Source organism: Telmatherina bonti (genome assembly GCF_933228915.1).
Source record: "Telmatherina bonti genome assembly, chromosome: 24".
Lineage (NCBI taxonomy): Eukaryota > Metazoa > Chordata > Actinopteri > Atheriniformes > Telmatherinidae > Telmatherina > Telmatherina bonti.
In genome coordinates, this window is record NC_136633.1 from 10,410,535 (window position 1) to 10,431,278 (window position 20,744).

At 39.7% G+C, this 20,744-nt stretch overlaps 1 protein-coding gene across 3 annotated transcripts; it reads left to right on the top strand.

Annotated features, from left to right (window-relative positions):
- Positions 1 to 4,958: 4,958 nt before the first annotated feature.
- cd99 (CD99 molecule) lies at positions 4,959 to 19,167 on the top strand. Of its 3 annotated transcripts, none has more exons than XM_079264190.1 (12): positions 4,959 to 5,347; positions 7,506 to 7,538; positions 7,624 to 7,683; positions 9,593 to 9,637; positions 9,735 to 9,767; positions 9,855 to 9,908; positions 11,693 to 11,770; positions 13,069 to 13,101; positions 13,296 to 13,316; positions 17,878 to 17,997; positions 18,076 to 18,129; positions 18,230 to 19,167. In XM_079264190.1, the coding sequence occupies exons 1-12, from the start codon at positions 5,284 to 5,286 to the stop codon at positions 18,256 to 18,258; spliced, it is 624 nt and encodes a 207-aa protein (XP_079120316.1). In that variant the 5' UTR covers positions 4,959 to 5,283; the 3' UTR covers positions 18,259 to 19,167. The 3 variants fall into 3 exon arrangements, with proteins under 3 accessions (XP_079120316.1, XP_079120317.1, XP_079120318.1); XM_079264191.1 differs by having other exon boundaries at positions 17,881 to 17,997; XM_079264192.1 differs by lacking the exons at positions 17,878 to 17,997; positions 18,076 to 18,129; positions 18,230 to 19,167 and adding an exon at positions 14,049 to 14,898.
- The last annotated feature ends 1,577 nt before the right edge of the window (positions 19,168 to 20,744 follow it).

A 20,744-nucleotide genomic window follows, 5' to 3' on the forward strand; every position in this document is an offset into this window, starting at 1 on the left:
TCATATTAACATGTGTTTTCTTGTTTTTTTTTTTCATATTTAGACGGAGGGTTGAACCTGGATGCTCTTCATGAAGGTAAATTCTATCTTTTACAGCTCACAGTGAAGCTGCATCGTCCGGGGAAAGCAGCCAGGGGACGTTTGCTGTATTTTGTCTTCGTAAATGACGTAACAGTTCGTCCATCTGGGACAACAGATAAAAAAGACATGAAGAAGAAGAATCTGAGGTTTGGATGAACATAATGTCTCACTGACATCCTGTTCTTGTTGTAGATCTTCAAACTGCCAAGCCCTCTGCAGGAAGTACGTACACCTTTAACAGATGTCTGAAAATCAAGCTGACAAATAAAATGAAGAAAAGTCAGAAAGACTTTGTAGTTAGGTTCAGGTTGTTACATTTAGTAAACCTGCTGAATTTAAAAGGTGTGTACTAAGTTTAGTTTTTTCTAATCCCCAGTTGACACTGGATTTAATCTGGAAGATGCTCTCCATCCAGGTAAAGTTGTCTACACACCATCAAAAGCCAGAGCAGAAACATCCACATGAACACACATCCAGGTTCTGTTGTCTTGTCTGCTTGCTTACTGGTTTGTACAGCAGTGAATGTTATTTCATAGCTTACTGGTTTCCAGAATCTGCTGCTGGTATTTACAGAACCAGTCAAAGTGAGTTTGAACCGGAGGCTCACATGACGGGAGGGGGAAGAGTCAGATGATCTAATGGAAGATTTCTTATAAAAAAGAAAGTAGAAGGAAATCAGACATGTTTCCATTCAACTGCTTTCTGGAAGCTGATGAACAAACAGCTGATTTCTGGGCGAAGAGCGCCACCATGAGACCGTTCTTTCAGACAACTCAAACTCACCTTGGTATTTTCTAAACTTGTTTCCTTTTTCCCAACTAAATGTTCTGTTTCTGTTCCCACAGCTGTGAGACCCACAGATGGACCCGGTGGAGGAGGTGAGGCTGCAGACACAACTCTTCACTTCTCTTCTTTACGTATAAAAAACAAACCAGAACCTGGACGAGGCCTCATGTTCTGGTCTCCTCCTCAGACTGCCAGGCTGGTGTGGTCCAGAAGCTGAGCAGAGTCATCGAGAACCAGAACCAGCAGCTGCGTCTGCTGGCGCAGCTGCTGGCTCGCTCTTCCTCATCTCCTCGAGCATGAAAGCAACATCTTTGGTAATCCTGGGTCTTTCTATGCTTTGCTGTGATGGAAACACATTTACAGGTTGATTAATATCACTGATTAAAGCTTTTACGTGTGTTTTTCAGGACGAGGCTGAAGAAGACGCCGTCCTGATTAACATGTTTTTCTCAATAAGTTTATAAGCATAAGCATAAAAACATTTCAATGTAAAGCAACATTTTTTGTTTTAAACATACTTAACTGTAAATCTACATGTTCAACGGTGAAGATGAAAACAGAGGCATAAAGGAGGAAATGCTCCATCAAACAGGGGACAAACTGTTCAGAGATAATTTAACATTCAATAAAAATAATCACAGAAAACATCTGGATGGATTCATTTGCATAAAATGCATAAAAATTTGGTTTATTTGTTTCAAAAGTGAAAGAATGCCTGTAAAGTGTGAAAGTAAATCATTAATTTAAATTAAGTAATTAAATTAAAATTTAATAAAAATTTAATTAAAAAAATATTATTTTTTTATTTAAAATTTATAATAAAATAATTAATTTAATTTGAAATTAATTAATTAATAATAATTTAGATTATAATTAAAAAATAATTAAACATTTAATACAAATAAAAAACTTAATCAAATTAATTAATTAATTCACAACACAGTGATGAAACAACAAAGTGTGTTCAGTGAGAGGCTTCTTCAGGTCCGATGTAAGACTAAAAGATACAGAAGATCCTTCCTGCCAGCAGCCATCAGCCTCCAGAACAAGACCTCCTCAAATTAATTATTATCATCTACTACAATATTGAATTTCCCTTTGGGGATTAATAAAGTATTTTTCATGCATTTCATTTTTCATTAAAGGTGCAGCGTGTAACTAAGTCAAAGGTCAGAGACGGATAAATTTAATAAATCATTAAAAACTTTCTGTTTCTGTTAATATCTGATCACTTTATTGAAGTAGCTGGTATGTTTTCATTGTGTTATAATGGGACATGGTCACGGCTTCACATGCACTGCAGCTGCCAAATTTGTACCACCATCGTTACTACGGTGTCTCTAAATGGACAAACAACTCAGCATGTGATGCAGGCATTTTTGTGGCATAGTTTCAACACTTTGTGTGGGCCAGAAGTGGACCAGATATACGTTACAAGCCTGGCTTGGATTTTGGGAAGTCCACTGTGGGCCACATGTGGCCCAGATGTAAGTGGTTGCCATGGAAATGGATTACAGAGAGTAGATATGGGCGTAACAATTCTTCTGAGTGGACGCTTTGATAAAAGCCAGTCAGAATATCAGATTCAATACTTTTTTTTTAGGATGGAGAGCCCACTTTGCTGATACAAAACATCTGTTTTAACTTCTGAGAGCTTTAGGCAATAAACTTGCATGTGAAGTCCAGCAACAGTGTATTCCCTCTGTGTCACATGGTTACGGCAGCAGATGTCATGATGATGCTGCTGCTGTGAAGATGACTTTTGCTTTCATATCCCACTGGCATAATGCAGGTTATTGCGCATTATGTGTTATTAAATTTATCATTCTACTTTTACATACTCATTTTTTTTATTTTCCATTTAATAAATGGGAATTTATTATTGATTTTAAAGCACTTTTCAGGTCCTGATGTCTTTGAGTTTTTATATAAATTCCATTTTGCCCTTGCAATAAAACCTTTTTATGCACCAGACAATTCAAAATGCTTAAATGTGTGTAAGAGATGGTGTAAAAAAGCATAAAAGACAACAACAAACTGCAAAAATCAGAGTAAAATCATGTATCACAGATATATTCTGGATCTAAACTGTTCTGAGATTCTGTAAATCATTAGCAGGGTTTTAAATGTATCCTGTGACTGACTGGAAACCAGTGTAAAGATTCTTAAACTGGTGTGATGTGTTCAGACCTCTTAGTTCTTGTTAAAGCTCTGGAAGCAGCATCTGGATGAGCTGCAGATGTTTAATGCTCTTTTTAGGAAGTCCTGTTAAAACCATCACAGTCTACTGGAGATGAATGCATGGAGGAGTTTCTGCTGATCTTTCTGGAAGACTAAACGTTAAATTCTGTTGATGTTTCTGAGTTGGTAAAAAGCTTCTTAGAGAAGCTTTAAAGACCTGAAAGTCAGATTAACAATCTTAAAAGTGGTGTTCTAAAATGAAAAAGAAATGCTTAAAATACAGGAAAAGTTGTATTTGTTCTTCTCTGAATGATCCGTAATACACAAGGTTAAATCCAGGAAACATAAATTGAATGCGGCTGCTGTTAAATCCCATGAAACATAAATGATTTCTGTGATGTAACCTGTCAGGTGAGTCCCTGCTGAAGAGTAGAGTCATGTCACATGAAGACTAGATGCTTCATTTTTAGCTTTAAAAAAAAGAAGAAAAAGACAAAAGGTAAGTTGTTTAGTTCACTGAGAGCCCCTGGTGGACAGATGAGCGATAACAGGACAGGATCGGTGTAGCATCTTCTAATGGAAACTTCCAGCAGGATGAGTCACCATGTCACAAAGCTCCCATCATCTCCAACTCCTTTCTTCAAAATGACAAAGAGTTCACTGTTTTCCAATAGCCTTCACTAGTACCAGATCTCAATCAGCTTTGGGATGTGGCGTAATGAGAGATTCTCATCATGGATGTGCAAATGTGTAATGTTTCATGTCAATATGGACCATAATCTCTTTGTTCAAACAAAGGTTTCTGGAAATCTTCTTGAGTCTATGCAGGAATTTGCAGGAGATTGTTTTTTTTTTTTTTTTTGACTGTGGTGCCTGAGGGCAAAAGATCACCAGCATACAGTTGTGACCTGCAGTCTTGTCCTGTACACACAGAGACTCCTCCCAGTTCTCTGACTCTTTTGACTCTATACACATTAAATGGCAAAATCTTCTAATTATTTACATTGCATTGAGAGATATTTAACATAAACTGCACCACAATGTTGAAGAATGGTGATCTTTTGTCCATCTTTCCACTTAAAATCCTTTTATACCCAGTCATGTTTTTAAACTGTTGCCAAGCAACCAAATTAGTTGTTAAATGCTTCTACAGTTGCTTTTTATTCGTGACAACTATTTTTCCAGTCTTTTGTTGCACCTTTTACAACTTTTTTTGCAGATATGTTGCTGACATTAAATTAAATATTAGCTAATATTTGCTATAAAAATGACAAAAAAAAAAAAAAAAAAAAAAATCTGATTCAACATCTCATATGATCTATGATCTTTTATACCCAATCATTTTTCAAAACTGTTGCTAAGCAACCGAATTAGTTGTTAAACGCTTCTGCAGTTGCTTTTTATTCGTACCAAGTACTTTTCCAGCCTTTTGTTGCACCTTTTACAACTTTTTTTTACAGATATAATGCTGACATTAAATAAAAAACAAAAAAAAAGCTAATATTTTCCAGACAAATAACAAAAGAAATCTGTTTCAACATCTGATATGATCCATGATCTTTTATACCCAATCACGTAACTGTTGCCAAGCAACCAAATTAGTTGTTTAAACGCTCCTGTTGTTGCTTTTTATTCCAACCAACTACTTTTCTAGCCTTTTGTTGCATCTTTTACATCTTTTTTACAGATATGTTGTTGACATTAAATTTAAAAAAAAAAAAAAAAAAGCTAATGTTTTCCATAAAAATGACAAAAAGTCTGTTTCCACATCTGATATGATCTATTGGGAATAAAATATGGGTTAATGGGATTTGTTGTGTTTATTTAGAGCTTACACAGTGTCCAAACATTTTTGTAAGTGGGTTTGAAGACGAGATTAAACACTAGATGGCAGAAAGGACTTGGTGGTGTGCTGGGCTGGGTGGTGCAGTACACGCCTCTGACGGAGCCATTCGTCTCATTTAGTCCTCGTGCAGCTGCGACAAAACTAAACCAGTTTGATACAAAACCTTTAAAGTTTAGATTCTATCTACAGCAGAACAGAGATTTAAGTGGTTTCTCGTGGTCTAGTAGGACTTTAAAGTGGACCCTGTGGACCCCCTGCTCTCTAGTCGCGCGTGCCACGCCCGGCAGAGCTGAGTCATACTGTAAGCGGACACCAGTTTCTATCCACACAGACGGAGTTGCGAGTTCAAACCCCAGACAAGTAAAGAAGCGGAGTAGCTGAAAAACATCATGAAGTTGCTACTGAGGTTCGCTTGTGCTCTGCTTCTGGTCACCGGAACCTTAACTCAGGAGGGTAAGTTTCATTCCTCAAACTTCTCCAACAGAGTGTGTTTTAGTGCGCGTGCTTTTAAAGGTGACACGGGGAATCTAATCATTGTTTGTGATGTTGGCCCGGTTCGGTCCGGTGTTTACTGCCTTTTCTTGGCAGTGCTATGTGGACTTTCTGGCCTGGTGCTGTTGTCCCACTTTTCCATCATGTGAACAAGTTTTTTCCACTATTCTATTCACTGTTCTATTTTTTTCTATTCAACGCAACTTTATTTAAACAGCGTCAGTGTACAATAAACACATCTCAGCCCAGTTAACTATAATCCAGTTAAAACAAATCCATTATGTATTCAGCAATAGTCCAAATTAATACAGTTTATATAAATTTGTTAATAAACATTCATTCAGTTGATTTAATCATCCACCAGAGCTGCAAAAAGGCGACAGTGGGGAGGAAAACTGTTTTTAACCAACAGAAAGCTTTATGTTGAGACATGGAGGTAAAGAAAGCAGAGAGGAGCTCTGTGCATCATGGGACGTCCCCCAGCAGAATGTGTTGGTGGATCTGGGAAGTATGTCAATGTCATACCCGCTGTGTTATTAGACATTTTTGCAGGTGTGTGTTCACACTGCTGAGATCTGCAGGACTTCCTTCCTTTTAGGAATACCGTGTAATGTTTCCCAGATGAGTCGATATATTAATGAGATGAAATAAAAGCTCAGCAAACACTTCTTGCAAGGAAAGTAATCTGTATCAGCTGATGACTTGTTTAAATGGCAGGACATGAATCATAGACTGTATATGAAAGATGGACGGAGCCTTCGGCGGTTAAAATAAAGCCTATGCATAAGTGCATAAAACTGCAGTTCCTCCTCCATCCACTAGGGGCTGCAAAACGGAGCAAATGTCTATGGACTTCCATGTTAAAAAGGCCAACTTCACAGCAGAAATAAACATGTTTACAGGCTGGTTCAAAAATCCATTTTAGGTTTAATAGGTCAGGTTTACCTTCATGACAACTGTGGGGGGAGTGAATTTTTTTCTAACTCGCCCGTTTAAAAGTAATTTAATCTCGAAGTTCTGCATATTTAGGGGTGTGTCTTTTTGATTGACAGGTACCTGATCTCCCGCTTCAAGTCAGAAGAACGTAGAACAACCGTGATTTTTAGCCGGTTAACAATGTGACTTTGCTTTAGCCTGCTTACCACCGTTAGCTGGTTAGCTCCCGTTATCTCCAGGTTAGCTTGGTAAGCTCTTAGCTACAGAAAGCTCAGAGTTCACTCGATATCAATCATCCACCATGACGCTCATGGCCCCCCTCTCAGCTCCACCTCTTTGCCCATATTTGTATTTTCCAGGCGAGACGACACCCATGCCTTTGCCAAGATGGCGATGGTAGCTTTAATTCAGCCCTTTAGACAGGTACCCGATCCCCCGCTTCAAGTTTGAAGAACGTAGAACCGCAGTTTTTAGCTGGTTAACAACGTGACTTAGCTTTAGCCTGCTTACCTCCGTTAGCTGGTTAGATCCTGTTATCTCCGGGCTAGCTCTTAGCTACAGAAAGCTCAGAGTTCGCTCGATGTCAATCATTCACCGTGATGCTCACAGCCCCCCTCTCAGTTCCACCTCTTTGCCCATATTTGTATTTTCGAGGCAAGACGACACTCATACCTCTGCCAACATGGCGATGGTAGGAACCGCCCACCAAGCTTCAATTCAGCTCTTCAGTAACCAATGGGTGACGTCACGGAGGCTCCGCCCATCTTTTATATACAGTCTATGACATGAATTGAATATGCATGAAAATATGTGACAAGGAAGGGAATTGAATTGAAGTGCACTGAAAAGTCTGGAGCATTTTAACAGTGACTTTATAAATCGGTGGCAGATCTTTGTCCATCTTCTACTAATCTACTTCCTGTTCCTTGATGATAACAGGAAGTAGATACTAACATGTTGTGGTATGAGCTTTATTGAGATGCTCTCTGAGAGGAAAAGGAAGTATCTTTGCAGACTGACACAGCCTCTGAAAGTCTGTCCTCCACCCTCATGTATGGTGGAGGAGTGACTAATGAACCTGCTGCCATGGTAACCAGCAAACAAACTGTGACATCCTGCAACACTGAAACACAGCATGTTTCTGCTGAGAAGTAAAACTGTTGTCGACGTTCTCCTCCTGCAGGGTTCGACCTGTCCGATGCTCTGGGTGATTTAGGTGAGCGCTCAGTCCTCTTAGCAAACTACTTCATATCAAACATTCACATGGAAGGAGACGCATTAAATTCTTCTTGTTTCTACAGACACAACAACTGCAAAACCCAAAGAGCAGCCGAAGACCCCACAGAAACCAGAGTCTGGAGGTTTGTATCCTCCGGCATGTGTGTTTGTGTTGCTGATGTCTAAATCCAGATTTCTTTCTTTTCCACTTGAAATGACAGATTTCCTGTTTAGGTTTCTGTTCTGTATCATGAGTTTTGTAGAAAGAGCTAGCCTGGTTGTTAAGGTCTTTTGTTTCCCAGCTGGGAAAACTGACGTTGATGATTGTGTTTTAAGTGCCGATGGAAGTTTGTTGTATATATGTTGTAGAAAACAGAGTAATACCACCAAGAATCGTGGGGGCAGTGTTAAATTGTATCGCTGACTCACTAATGGCGAAAGAAACAAATCAGAGAAGAATAAGAGGGACAGGAAAAAGATGATGCAGAATTGGCCAAATTAAAATCACCTGGAAAAACAACAGAAGAAGTTGAGAATAGCAAAAACATTGTGGTTTTATTCTTCTACTTCTGCTAAATTACTTCACAGCAGTAAATTACCGCAACCAAACAGTGTGAAAACGTGGAACTGAACGCCAAACTCAACACTGCCCACTAGTGGATAAACTGTATGAACAATTATGGCAACATAAAAGACACATGGAGAGTGGCGATGTATGAGAATGTTTGAAACGGACATCTCATTTATGTACATTAGGGAGCATAAATGAACCTTAAGGACTGGACAAAAATGCCACATGCAATGACTCACTGGTTTATTATGTGACATATGAAATGGGTCGTCCTGCACCTATCTTCCAAATTCTTGTTGTCAAACTGGGTGTGGAGACTTCCATTGGGGTCACAAGATCATTTCAGACTGAATCCACCAAAAACTGCTTTATCCTCCTTATTTATGAAGATTCGGACAGTTTTCCAGCCTTGCATTTAGATGATGCTGCAGGATTATCTCAGATATTGCATAATTAACTCCTCAGACATTGCCTTGGAGTGATTTAATTAACATCAACATATGTTATTTTGGGGATTGAAACTTTGGTCCTTAGGGGTGGGAGAAAATATTGATTTTGTTTTACAATTTTTAAATCGATTTTTTTTTTTTTTTTTTTTTTTTTTTTCTCAATTTAAATGTTTTTATTTTTAGATGCCAGATAAAGAAGAAGTTACTGCTTTTCCCCAGCAGGGGGCAAAATGTTTCTCTTTGACTGTTTAGTAACACGACATTATATCTGTTTTGGAAAACACTAAAACACAAGACTAAGAATGGTGGCAAACCTGCAAATATGCGCAGAGATAAATCCTCCACCATCACATTTTAAATCAAAAGTGTGGACACATTTTGGATTTTTTGCTTTGAAGGAAAAAGCAGAGCCAGACATGTTTAAAGCTGTTTGTAAACTATTATGCACACATCGCGTACTGCTGTAACACGACTAACGTTACTGCTCACCTAGCAAGACACCATCCTGAGGTAAATGCAGAGCTGATAGCCAAAGTATGGCAGCAGCAAACCAGCACTTTTTTATGCGGTTCAAGCTTTGTAAACAAGCATATAATTTCAAACAGCTGGTTTAAATATATTGTTGCTGAATAAATCATGAAAACTGACACAAAGTTGATTTTTTTTTTTTTCATTTGGGAAATTTGACTCGCGATATAGTCTGTAAAATGGGTCATGCAGCGTTTTCACATGGTCTGCTGTTTAAAAAAGCAAACTTAAAATCAGCAATACTGAGGAATTGCAATTTATATTGAATCGGCCAACAAAAAAATGGTAAAAAATCAAATTGAGAGAAATGCATATCGTCCCTGCACCAGTGTTTCTTGAAGTACCTGTCCTGCAGGTTTTTGTTGCTTGCCTACTCCATCATACCTGCCTGAAATTAATGGGTCATTTTGGAGAAGCTGATGAGATGATTTTGGATCTATTTGATTTGATTCTACAGTAGAATCTCATTGAAGTTCATTGTCTGAACCTGTGTAATTTTTACAGACCCGGAAACTCCAAAACCCAAGAAACCAAGTTCTGGTGATGCTGGTTGGTTGTTTTTTCTTTTTCTTGAGCTAAACAGAGCCCAAGCTTTACATTTTCAGTCTGTTAATGAGATGAAATGTCTGCTAACTGTGTGTTCCAGGTGGATTTGATCTGTCAGATGCCCTCAAACCAGGTGAGAAAGACTATTGAGAGACTTGGTGTCCAATTCTGTAGGCGTCTTTCACTTCTTTACTGATATTGATTATGAGCTTGTCTGCAGATTCCGACCCGAAACCTGACAAACCTGCTAATAACCCTACAAGGAGTGGAGGAGGTGAGTTCTCTGAAGGCCTGACTGGTTTAGCTGAACTCAGATGTTGTTTCATTCACAGACTGAGGTCGGTCCTGACAGTAATGTTGTCATGTGACACCACAGGACTCTCTCTTAGCTTATTATGCTCATTTTTCTTTGACAGAACAGTTTCTGCCACCATGAAGAGTCATTTTGCTTCTTCAGCGGCCCGGCTGAGTGGTGGTGTACCACAGGGCTTAGTCCTTGGTCCACTTCTGTTCTCTATCTGCCTCTTGGCTTCTATAATGTAAATTTCCACTTTTATGCTGATGATATTCAGCGTTCAGATAAAACCCACAGCAGCCCTGTGTGTCTTACTGCTTGTCTTTTTGATAGAAAATCTTGGATGGCCCAAGGTTTTCTGAAGTTTTCTTAAGTACAAAGCAAAGGTCCTTTTGTTTGGTCCCCCAAAATTTGTCGTTTCTGTAGTTTTTTGTCTTGGCTATCTGGGAGCAATATTTAAAACTAAACTTTGTTTTAATGTTGATGTCAAACATGCAATTCAGTCTGTTTTTTCCAGCTTTGATCAGATCATATCTTCTGACTGCTCTCAGTCGACTTCTTCTGTTGGCGAGTTCAAGCAGTGGGATCCACAGAGAGTGACCTTGTGCTATCACTAGGTCACAGTTTGTGATTAAGGGAGATTGGGCTTTTTCTACTAGAGTCCCACCTTATGGACTTGCCTGCTTCACTCAGAGGCTAATCTGTTGAAGGTTGCACATCCTTATGTTCCTTTTCAGAGGAATTTAATGTATATATTACATATTCTGTTGCTGCTTATCTCAGAGCCTTGTCCCCTCTTTTTTGGCTTATAGCATTGAAACTGTTAAAAAAAAGGGTTGCTACTAGGGGTGTAACAGTAAATTATTAATACTAGTTCTTTCAATATACTGAGAAGAGGCGTCTCGAGTACCATTAGCCACTTTTTCTCTTGACTCAACAAGTACCTGTCTTGTGAGCTAGAAGTTACCTAGAAACTATGGGACTATAGTTTCAGCCTCTGGCTATGATGTTATAGCTAGCGGCAGGTTTAAGTAGAAGCCAGAATATCAATAAAATTTCCTGTTTGGGAACATTTCAACCTCCCAGTGAAGTACGTAAATAGTCAAAGACAAGTTGACAGTAGAAAGAGCCCTACAAAATTTTTTGCCATAATGGAACTAATGGTCAAACAAGGGGAGGTCACATAGCAGTCACAAATACAACTGTTACTGACTTATCCTTGGTGGCCTTTCACCTTTCCTAAAATATTTTAAAAGGCTCATCTCAAATTGCAACAAGTGGTTATGGTGCAACGATGATAGCCTACATTTTTAAGCTAACCAGTGTCCGCCTAAGGTAGTGTTAGGACCAGTTACTTACATAGCATTGCATTATCCATTATCAATATCTTTACTGGAACCTCTATTTAACTTGTAGAATCTAAGGTAACTTCTCAGCAGCTAGCTTTTCTTTCTCCAGACTATGAATGTGCCAGTTTCGGTATGAATACCATGACACTTTTTAGGTATACCCGACCTGCAGAAAAGACCGTCTTCTGTCTTCTAAATCACCAGTAGAGTGTGAAAGTCAGGTGTAAATGGAGTTATGTGGGGGAAAGGAGATTGCTGCTGGACACCAAATTCAGAACTGAGCTGCCAAAAAAGTGGAATGAAAACAATCACCCTGAAGCCAGAAAACACTGATAACTTGACCTTGTCCTGAGGGGGAGATGTAGAATCAGTTCTAGTTCATCAGTACCTGATATGAGGCTGAATGTCTTCCAGGCGGTGGAAGTTTTGATGACTCAGACCTGTTGGATGTTTCTGAGGGCGGCTACAAACCTGATGGAGGTTGCTCAGGAGGTAAGACGTTTGCATTGGTTTGCTTTTGTTTTCCTAGTTTTATTTTATTTTTTCTTTAGTTATCTGACTACAGCTCCTCAAATGCAAGCAGTTCCCTCCTTTCCTGGAGATAAGAGTGTTCTGTGTGAGAGTCTCCCTCTGAACAGAGCATCCAGGTGCATGGCAGCACCCTCAGACAGAGGCCGCTGCAGTGAATTTACCACAAGACCTTGTTTAATAGAACCAAACTCCATTTTCTCTGCTGTGCCTGCAGCAGTTTCACTTGCAGAACTTCCTCTATCTATTTTCACATCCCACAGAGCTTGGGCGCATGCATTTTGTAGTGGTGCAGCAGTAAAAAATGTCCCCTTCAGTTAGTTTCTTGCTGCCTTACATTTCTAACATTGTTTAAGTTGCTTAAAACAATAGATTCACATAACAAGAATTCAAACTGGTTTTCATCATGAAGCGGTTTACAGCTCCGCACTTTTTCAGACCCGACAACACCCTCAGGCAGAGGCCGCTTCATCCAAAAGACAAAAGCACACCTTTATCTGGGAGAAACTTAGCAAACAGCCCACATAGGAGATCAGATCCTGAACAGATGGAGGTCCGCCTGCATCTGCATCTTTCCACCGGACTTCTCCTACATCTATCTTTATGTTTCAGGAAGCAGCGCCCCAACATGTCATGATCTCTTCTTTAAACTCTGCATGTCTTCTCTAGCTCTCTTTAAGCTAGAGTAAAACTCCTCCTGGTACCAGATCTCCCAGTTTAAAGCACCCACTGTGTAATTTGGCAAACCATTCACATATTTTTATTTTTAACAAGCAGAAACAGTGAAATCTCCAGTTACATCCTCTCCTCTTAGCACGCACCGGAGTAGGAATGTTGTTGTGGTTTCGCTCTAACAAGCTGGACTCAGCTTTAGAGAACAACGCCGTTGTTGTCGATGTGAACGACAGAAAAAGAAAAAGTTTCTCGGACTTCACATACAAGTTGAAATTGCATTAAAGTATTAGAATAACTTGATCTCATGATTGAATTTAAAGTTCTTGTGATGTTTTGGGTGAAAGTTTGAGCTACTAGAAGATGGATTCAGTCTCTGTTTCTGCGGTTTATGCACAATATGGGATTCATTATTAAACAAAAGGGCGGAGAATAAAAGTCCACAGGACCTGGACTTGAATCAGAACCACATGTTTGGTTTTAGATGCGATCCTGCGGGATGGCGTTTGCGACGCTGCAGCTTCCTTTGCCATGTTTGGATGGAAAAACATCCCCCAGTCTAACTCGAACCTTTTTCCCTCTTCATCCAGGCTGTGCACAAGATCCCGGCTCTGATCAACAGGGTATGTTCTCGTGCTTTTATCTCTCATAAGATGCAGTTTGTAGAACTTTTATCTGATAAGGTAAAGGTGGGCATGGATGCTGTCTGGGAAGTAGAGGTCAGGATGATGGTGTTCCCATGGAAACAGAAGGATAGGGGTTTTCATGGTATGAAGGAGAGCTGACTGTGTAACGATGTAATCTGTGTTCCTCACAGGTGGAGCTGATCAGCCTCAAGGTAAATACCTTCTTCTTCTTCATCTTTTTAAAGACTTCTTCTTCCCCTCTTATTCTTTCTTGTTCCACTTCTTATTCTTTTACTGCTACTCTTCCTCCTTTCTTCTTCTTCTCCTTCCTCCTCTTCCTCCCTCCTTATCGTCCTTTTCATTCTTCTTCCTTTTTCTCCTCCTCCTGCTTTTTCTTCTTCTTCCTTTCCCTCCTCCTCCTCCTCTTCCTCCTCGACATGAGCGTGTTGACTTAGGACTTGGTGGGTGGAAGAACACCAGTGTGGGTCTGTGACTGTGATCCAGTCTTTATAAACTCCCAGAACCAGTCAGGTCTCACACACCTGATCAGACCTGCCATGTCTGGAGACGTCTGACCGAGGTGTGTGTGTGTGTGTGTGTGTGTGTGTGTGTGTGTGTGTGTTCCTGTATTTGTGTGTTTGACTGCTCCTGTGGGTTGACATTTCCTGCTTCCCTTCATGGAGGAAGCTGTGCTCACACAGCTCTTTTATGTGGTAAACTCGTCAGGCTGCTTCTGGATGGCATCTCGTGTTTCGCTTAAACCCGGCCGGCGGAGAGAGAGGGAGGGCGTGGGAGGGGGGGCGGGGTCTGGCTGCAGTTGTGTCTGGTTCTGCTGACGGTTTCTGGTCCTGGGTGTGGCGGTGCTGTGTGTTTCCTTCACACTGAGAGCCCGGGTCTGGTTGCTCTGGCTAAAACCTGCTGCCGTTGTGTTGTTGTTGTTGCAGATCCAGACCTTCTGTGGGACCAGATCCTGAAGATGCTAAATGATAACATACCAGAGGAGTTCTATGGGTGGATTTCCCACTTAAAACAAATCGTTACGCCTCTCGTAGAGAGAGCTGCGGACCTCCTGCAGGCTCTGCCTTGATCCCTCAGGATCAGGAGCTTTCTCCAGCATTTGAGGGACTGGATCTTCATAAAATGATGATGATGGAAGAGTGGAATCAGGACCACTATTGTGTGATAAAACCAGTTTATGGGTCTCGTTCCATTGGGGTTATTGGGAGAGTGTCGTGTGAGGTATTAGAATTTAGATGTCTTGACTTCATTCCTGTGGTTTTGCAGCATTCACACACACACACCCACACCTTGTGTTTGGGTGTGTCTCCATAAAACCCATGTGCACCGCATATGTGTGTGTGTGTGTTACCATGCTTCATCACATGTTGGATGATGATGATCAGTAAAAGTTAAACCTGAGTCATAGCTTCATGTCGGGTCACGCCTGCTTTTTCTTTTCACACACACACACACACAGACACACACACACACACACATTCTTCTCATATTTAGGATTCAGAGCTGCAAACCTTCATGTTTTTATGATCCAGCTGTGTCAGAGTTTTGATCAGGGGATGTTCTTCCCTTTGGCTCTCTGAAGTTCATGAATGCTTCTCTGTGTTTAGTCTGATTTGGACTTCTTTGTACTTTTAGCTTTGATTTTGTTTGGAACGAGTTTTTTCTTTTTATTGCTGAAAAATAAAAGAATCGCGTGGACTTTGATACATGTTGGATTTATAATTCAGTTTATAAAAATACGACCAAGTAAAGGACACCAACAGATTGCATCAAGTCTTCTCTTTGATTCATCGTGTGCTGCATAAGAAGACAGTGGAGCCAAAACTTCCATCAGAACCAGAACCAGGAACCAGTTTGGGGTGGAGGAGGACATGACTGGAAAGTGGAATGGACTAGCAGCATAACTCTGAGCCAGGGATTCCCAATAACTCCCAGCTGCAGCCTGAAGAATGAGGCGGGCCTGGATATTGGGCGGAGTTGGACGTCCAATGGGCGGGGTTAGAGTTAGGGTTGGGGTAAATCCAATCAAAATGTTGAGGGGGTGGGATTGGGCTTCCAATGGACTTGGTTGGATGTCCAATGGGTGGGGTTGGATGTCAAATGGGCGTGGTTAGGGTTAGAATGAGGGGTAATCCAATCAAAATGTTGAGGAGGCGGGGTTGGACATCCAACCCTGCCCAATATTCAGGCCCGCCTCATTCTCCAGGCTGCAGCCAAGACCCTTAAGGGATTCCTGCTGAGAAAAAAAGAGGAACGCCACATTAATAACTGCAATGTCACATTTTTATACATGGAGAATAAAAAGAGAGGAGCCGAGTGCATCATGGGAGTCTCCCAGCAGCCTGGGCCTCCAGCAGCAGGACTAAAGAGATAGATAAGGGTCACCAAGCCAGACCTGACTAGAATATTTATCCATCTGTTCCTGAAGGTAGAGACGGCGTGTGCTTCCTGAAGGATCTGGTTCCACAGAGAGGGTCTGAGAACTGGAGGTTCTACCTACAGATCCTCTTGGAACCACAAGTAAACCTGCTTTTCCTGCTAAATATTACTTTTATGCACGCCTTGTTGTTGTTTTATATCTTTTATATCTGTTTTTTATCTCTAAGTTGTGCATCAGTTTGATCAACGCGTGTTTTTTTTTATAAATAAAGCTCATTTAAATTCTCAGAACGTCTCTGGGACAGAAGGATGATCAGGAACTGCAGCGGTCCAATCCTGAAGTAACAGGATGGTTCTCATTTTGTGACTATTATGGAAGTGTTGGCGGCAGACCTAGAAAACTTACTGTGATGTTACCAGATCCACTTCAGGCAATGTGTGTGTGTGTGTGTGTATATAATCTCGGTATGATTAGTTGCTGTTCTTTGTTTGTCTTTGTTGTTTAAACCAAACTCTGTGTCATTGTCACATGACAGACTTGACTTATGGACCAGTTTCATTACTCACACCCTGAGTGTGTGTGTTTCATTCAGTAGTTTGGGTGTATTCTCTGTTTTTTGTTTTTTTTCTGATGGTTTTATCCCTCTGACTCAGTGTTTTTTATTTTTTTGTCTGCGGCTCAACAGGCAGAAGCTTTAACCGTGACATACCGCCGCCTGGTGGACAGCTGATCAGCTGAATTACTTGCACATTTAGAAGATACATTAGTGAAGTTAATTCAAGCAGTGTTAAGTTTTTAGTTGTCTGACATTATTATGCAAAGTACTGTTAAACTGAGTATTAAACCTGAAAATCAAATTTAGTATTTTTAAATATAATGTTTTTAAAACTAGAAAAACATTTGGAGAGAACAAACCTCCATCAAGTCCTTCACAAAGTTCCTGGATCCAAATGGTGATCCACATCGCCACCAAAATAAATCAATTCTTCCTTTTCACATTTCCAACAACTTCTAAAACTTCCTTTAAAATCTATCCATAATGTTTTGATTAATCTTGAACACAAACAAACAAACGCAGATAAAACATCACCTCCTTGTCGGAGGTAATAATTATATTTTATGTGATATAATTTTGTTTATTTGTTTTAACTTTAAATCATTCCTATTTTCCACATATTCATTTATAGGCATTTCATCATTTATTTGTATTAATATATTGATTATTTTTAGTATTTACTAGTGATTTTAAGTCACATACAGTCTTAATTTAGTTTCACATGTATTTTTCATTATTAATGTTAGTCATCTATTTATATTTAGATGTATAATAATAATAATAATAATAATAATAATAATAATAATAATAATTAATAGCAATATTTTGAAATATTTTAACCCAGTATTTAAAGTGGAACTATTCTGTGCATTTCAGGCTAATTTATTTTTATTTCTGAGACCAGAAGGGCTGGGATTGATCGAGTTATTGTCACAAATCTCTTTATTTACTTCAGACCGACCCTCTCCGTAGGCTGTCAGATCAGCCTGCGGGCAAAACAAGTGGATTGAGACTCTTCCGCATTAAGCCCCGCCTCCCGCCACTGCACTACATCGGGAATGCGCACCGCACCTGCTTTCGCCGTCATTGTAACATCTCATAAACAGAAGGATTAAGAACATATAAACTCAATAAAAAAAAAAAAAAAAAAAAAATACAATGTCAACACATAGCATACAGCCCTACATGTTGGAACCTGAATCAGAGCCTGAAAACGAAGTGGAAAACAGCAACCCACAGCAACGAATGCAGCAGGATGTCTCTCTTTGGTAAACTCACCAGCCATCGTTGGAAATAACTTTATCCCACGTTTTCCACCCGCCTGATGTATTTGTACATGCCCTTGTTAACCAGTAGAAGGTAACCAATCACCGAACCTTATCCTCCGGGACGTCACAAGGATTTCCAAGTAGAAAAAACTCTCTAAAACGACGCGTTTTTCGTCACCATGGAAACCGAACTCAAACTCAAACATGTGTTTCGGTGATAAAAAACAGTGTCGTTCACTTGTCTGATGAGGATTTAACACTAACACTGTAGAAAGCTTAGAAAACTCTAAATACCATAATAGGACCCCTTTAATGATTTTTACCCTTATACTTTTTCTTTTTAATCACTTTGTTCTCTCATTTCTTTTTATCTGGTCTTATATTCTGGAATTACATTCTGAACAGATTTTGTTTTCTTATCTGTCCTTTATATATCATAAAAGCATTTTCGCTGTGATTCTGTTGTCAGATAAAGGTGGTTTTTCCTCAGTCTAGTCTTGACTCAGACTCATTGAAAGCAGGAGCTTTGAACCGGTTCTTTTCTCTGTCAGCAGAAGCAGGATCTGGACAGATCGCTGGGATCGTCAGCGCCATTGGAGTGGCTCTAATGGGAGCAGCTTCCAGCTACATCGCTTACCAGAAGAAGAAGCTCTGTTTCAAGCTGCAGGGAGGTCAGTGGTTCTTTGTGGTAAACAGGAAGTGAGGTTCTGACATCACAGGGTCACCTGATCAAAGTGCTTTCTGTTCAGGTGCCGACCCAGAGAGCGGTAAAGGCCACCAAGGCACCAAGTCCGAACCACAAGGTAGGTTCTGCTGTGTTCTTCATTCTGGTCAAACACGTCAGTGAAGACAGGTAGCGAGATTGATTTATTTCACGCCAAATTTCTCTCCTTTCATGTCCAGTTCTCAGCAACCTCCTCCAGACAAACTAGAAGTTCAGCCGATGCTCCTTTTGGTTCAGAACCGAAACGCTGACGTGGACTCCTCCTGATGACGCCACAGCCGCTGGTCTTCCTGCTCAGAGAAAACCAGAATCATCTGACGACGTTGGTCTGAACTGGAGCTGCTTTTTTACACTTCATCGCACATTATTCTCAACTTTGAACATTTCTGTTTCTTCTGGACTTTAGTTTAGTTAAGTTTAGTTGACGTGTTTGTGGTGTTGCTGGTTAAGATCCAGCAGAAGGAGATTTTAATACAAACTGCTGACTGTAATGTAATTAAGGGCTACATGTATGCACTCTAAATACACACTTTGTTTCTGTTTGTCTGAAAACATCTATCCAGAAAAGATTTCAGTCCCTCTGAATGTTTTTCTTTTAAAGCCACGCTCATTTTTCCCCTCCTCATAAATCTGATATGAAGCGCTGTGGTTTTAAGGAGGAAATCCTCACACATCCGTAAACGCTCAGCTGGTTTTTCTGCTCACAGCTTCTTCATATTGCCGACATTTTTTAGAAAGTTGATAGTGGTCTTTATTTTTACTCCAGTAACAGAGCTTGCCTGATGCTAAATGGTCTTGCAAAGTTTTTCTTAAGCTTCTTTAGCTAAGCAGCCAGAAAACATGGCGACACTCTGAGGCCTCGGTTTGTACTGCGTCTGTGATGTTATCCACGTCAGTGGCTGACGATGAGCCGCGTACCTTCAGCTGTAAATAGATTTAACAGGGAAGATGTGTACATTTCGCTTTGGGCTTGATAAGCTTATTACTATTACTGCCATGTTTTCAGTTTAAGGTGTGTCATATGTTTTTGTTTTTATGCAAATGTGTCCTGGTCTGTTACATATGTTCAGCCTCATGTTGATGTGTTTTTGTTTTCAATAAAGGGCTGTACAGTTTATTTGTGTGTGCTGGTTTCGTGTAAAAATCTGACAAAGGTGAATGTTTACCTGCAGATTAGCCTTTGCGAGCACAAGCATCATCCCTATTTTGAGCACATTAATATTTCATGAAAGCTGAAACAAACTAGTTTAAGATTTAAATGGATAGTCCTGTTTTGTATAATCTGACAATTTAGAGATTAATTTCCTGAAAACATAAATATCAGTTTTAAGTGAGTCAGCATGTGATTCTAGACTTAATTAGCTTACTTTAGCTACTTTAGTTTAGCATTAACTTAAAAAAAAGACTTAAAAACAGTAGATACAGCCATCTTTATTGAAAGGTTTTTGTTTTTAACCCTGATTTAAGATTAATGTAAGAAAACATTACAGTGAGTCAGCAGAAATTTCCTAGCCTAGATTAATTTAACTTCAGCTAAAAAAAAAAGGCTGGAAAATGGCAAAAGCTAGTCTTATATAATTTTTTTTAAGATGACAAACTTTGAGATACATAATTATAAGACTGTAAAGGACAAAGCTGTTTAATTGATACATTTTGTGAAAATGATTAATTTCTGAATCAGAAAGTGATTCTTATCTGTATTTGCTTAGCTTAGCTAAGGTTAGCTTAATTTAGCTTTTAGTTGGAGCAGCTAGCTAATTTACTTTTCATAAAAGGTTAAATAAAAAAAAAAAAAACTTCTACATGTAAAATAAAATCCCTCAAATTAAATAAAGGTTTACTTTTTAATGAAAAATAAACATTATTTAAACACTGAACTGTATCAGCGCATCTAAATTTAGTTTAAAAAAATGAAGAAAATAATTGTTTTGTGGCTGCATGGTGGAACAGTGGTTAGCACTGTGGCCTCACAGCAAGGTCACTGGTTCAATCCTTGGCTGGGGGGGGGTTCAGTCAGGGGCCTTTCTGTGTGGAGTTTGCATGTTCTCCCTGTGTGTGCGTGGGTTCTCTCCGGCTACTCCGGCTTCCTCCCACCATCCAAAGACATGGATGTTAAGTTAATTGGTTACTCTAAATTGCCCATAGGAGTGAGTGTGAGTGTAAGTGGTTGTTCGTCTCTCTGTGTGTGGCCCTGCAATGGACTGGCGAGCTGTCCAGGGTGTACCCTGCCTGTCGCTCAAAGCCAGCTGGGATAGGCTCCAGCTTCCCCGCGACCCTGAATTGTATTAAGCGGTTCAGAAAATGAATGAATAATTGTTTTGTCAGATAAGAGAATACCAGTCAGATTAGTCACCTTTATCAAAAAATAACTTATAAGGATTTTACTTCTGTGGAATGAGCAGCACAGTTAAAATGTGTGTAACACACCCAACATATCCTTCTTAGTATTCACTGTGTTTATTGGTGGATTAGTTGACTGCACTTTCCCACAGTGACAAAGTAAAAAATAACACGTCAGTCAACTTTAGACAATGAATTTTACAGTCACTACGTTTTGTTGGTTCCCAACATCATGCCCAAACTGATCCTACAGGTGTTTTGTTGAGCTTTAGGATCACAGCATGTATTTTTCATTTTCATTCATTTTAAAAGGAACTAATTAAGCTTTTGATTGGTAATATAACACAAATTCAT

Coding starts and splice junctions, on each gene's coding strand:
- cd99 (XM_079264190.1), top strand. CDS start 5,284: ATGAAGTTGCTACTGAGGTTCGCTTGTGCTCTGCTTCTGGTCACCGGA. Junction 13,102..13,295: donor TCCCGGCTCTGATCAACAGG/GTATGTTCTCGT, acceptor TGTTCCTCACAG/GTGGAGCTGATCAGCCTCAA. Junction 18,130..18,229: donor CACCAAGTCCGAACCACAAG/GTAGGTTCTGCT, acceptor TTTCATGTCCAG/TTCTCAGCAACCTCCTCCAG.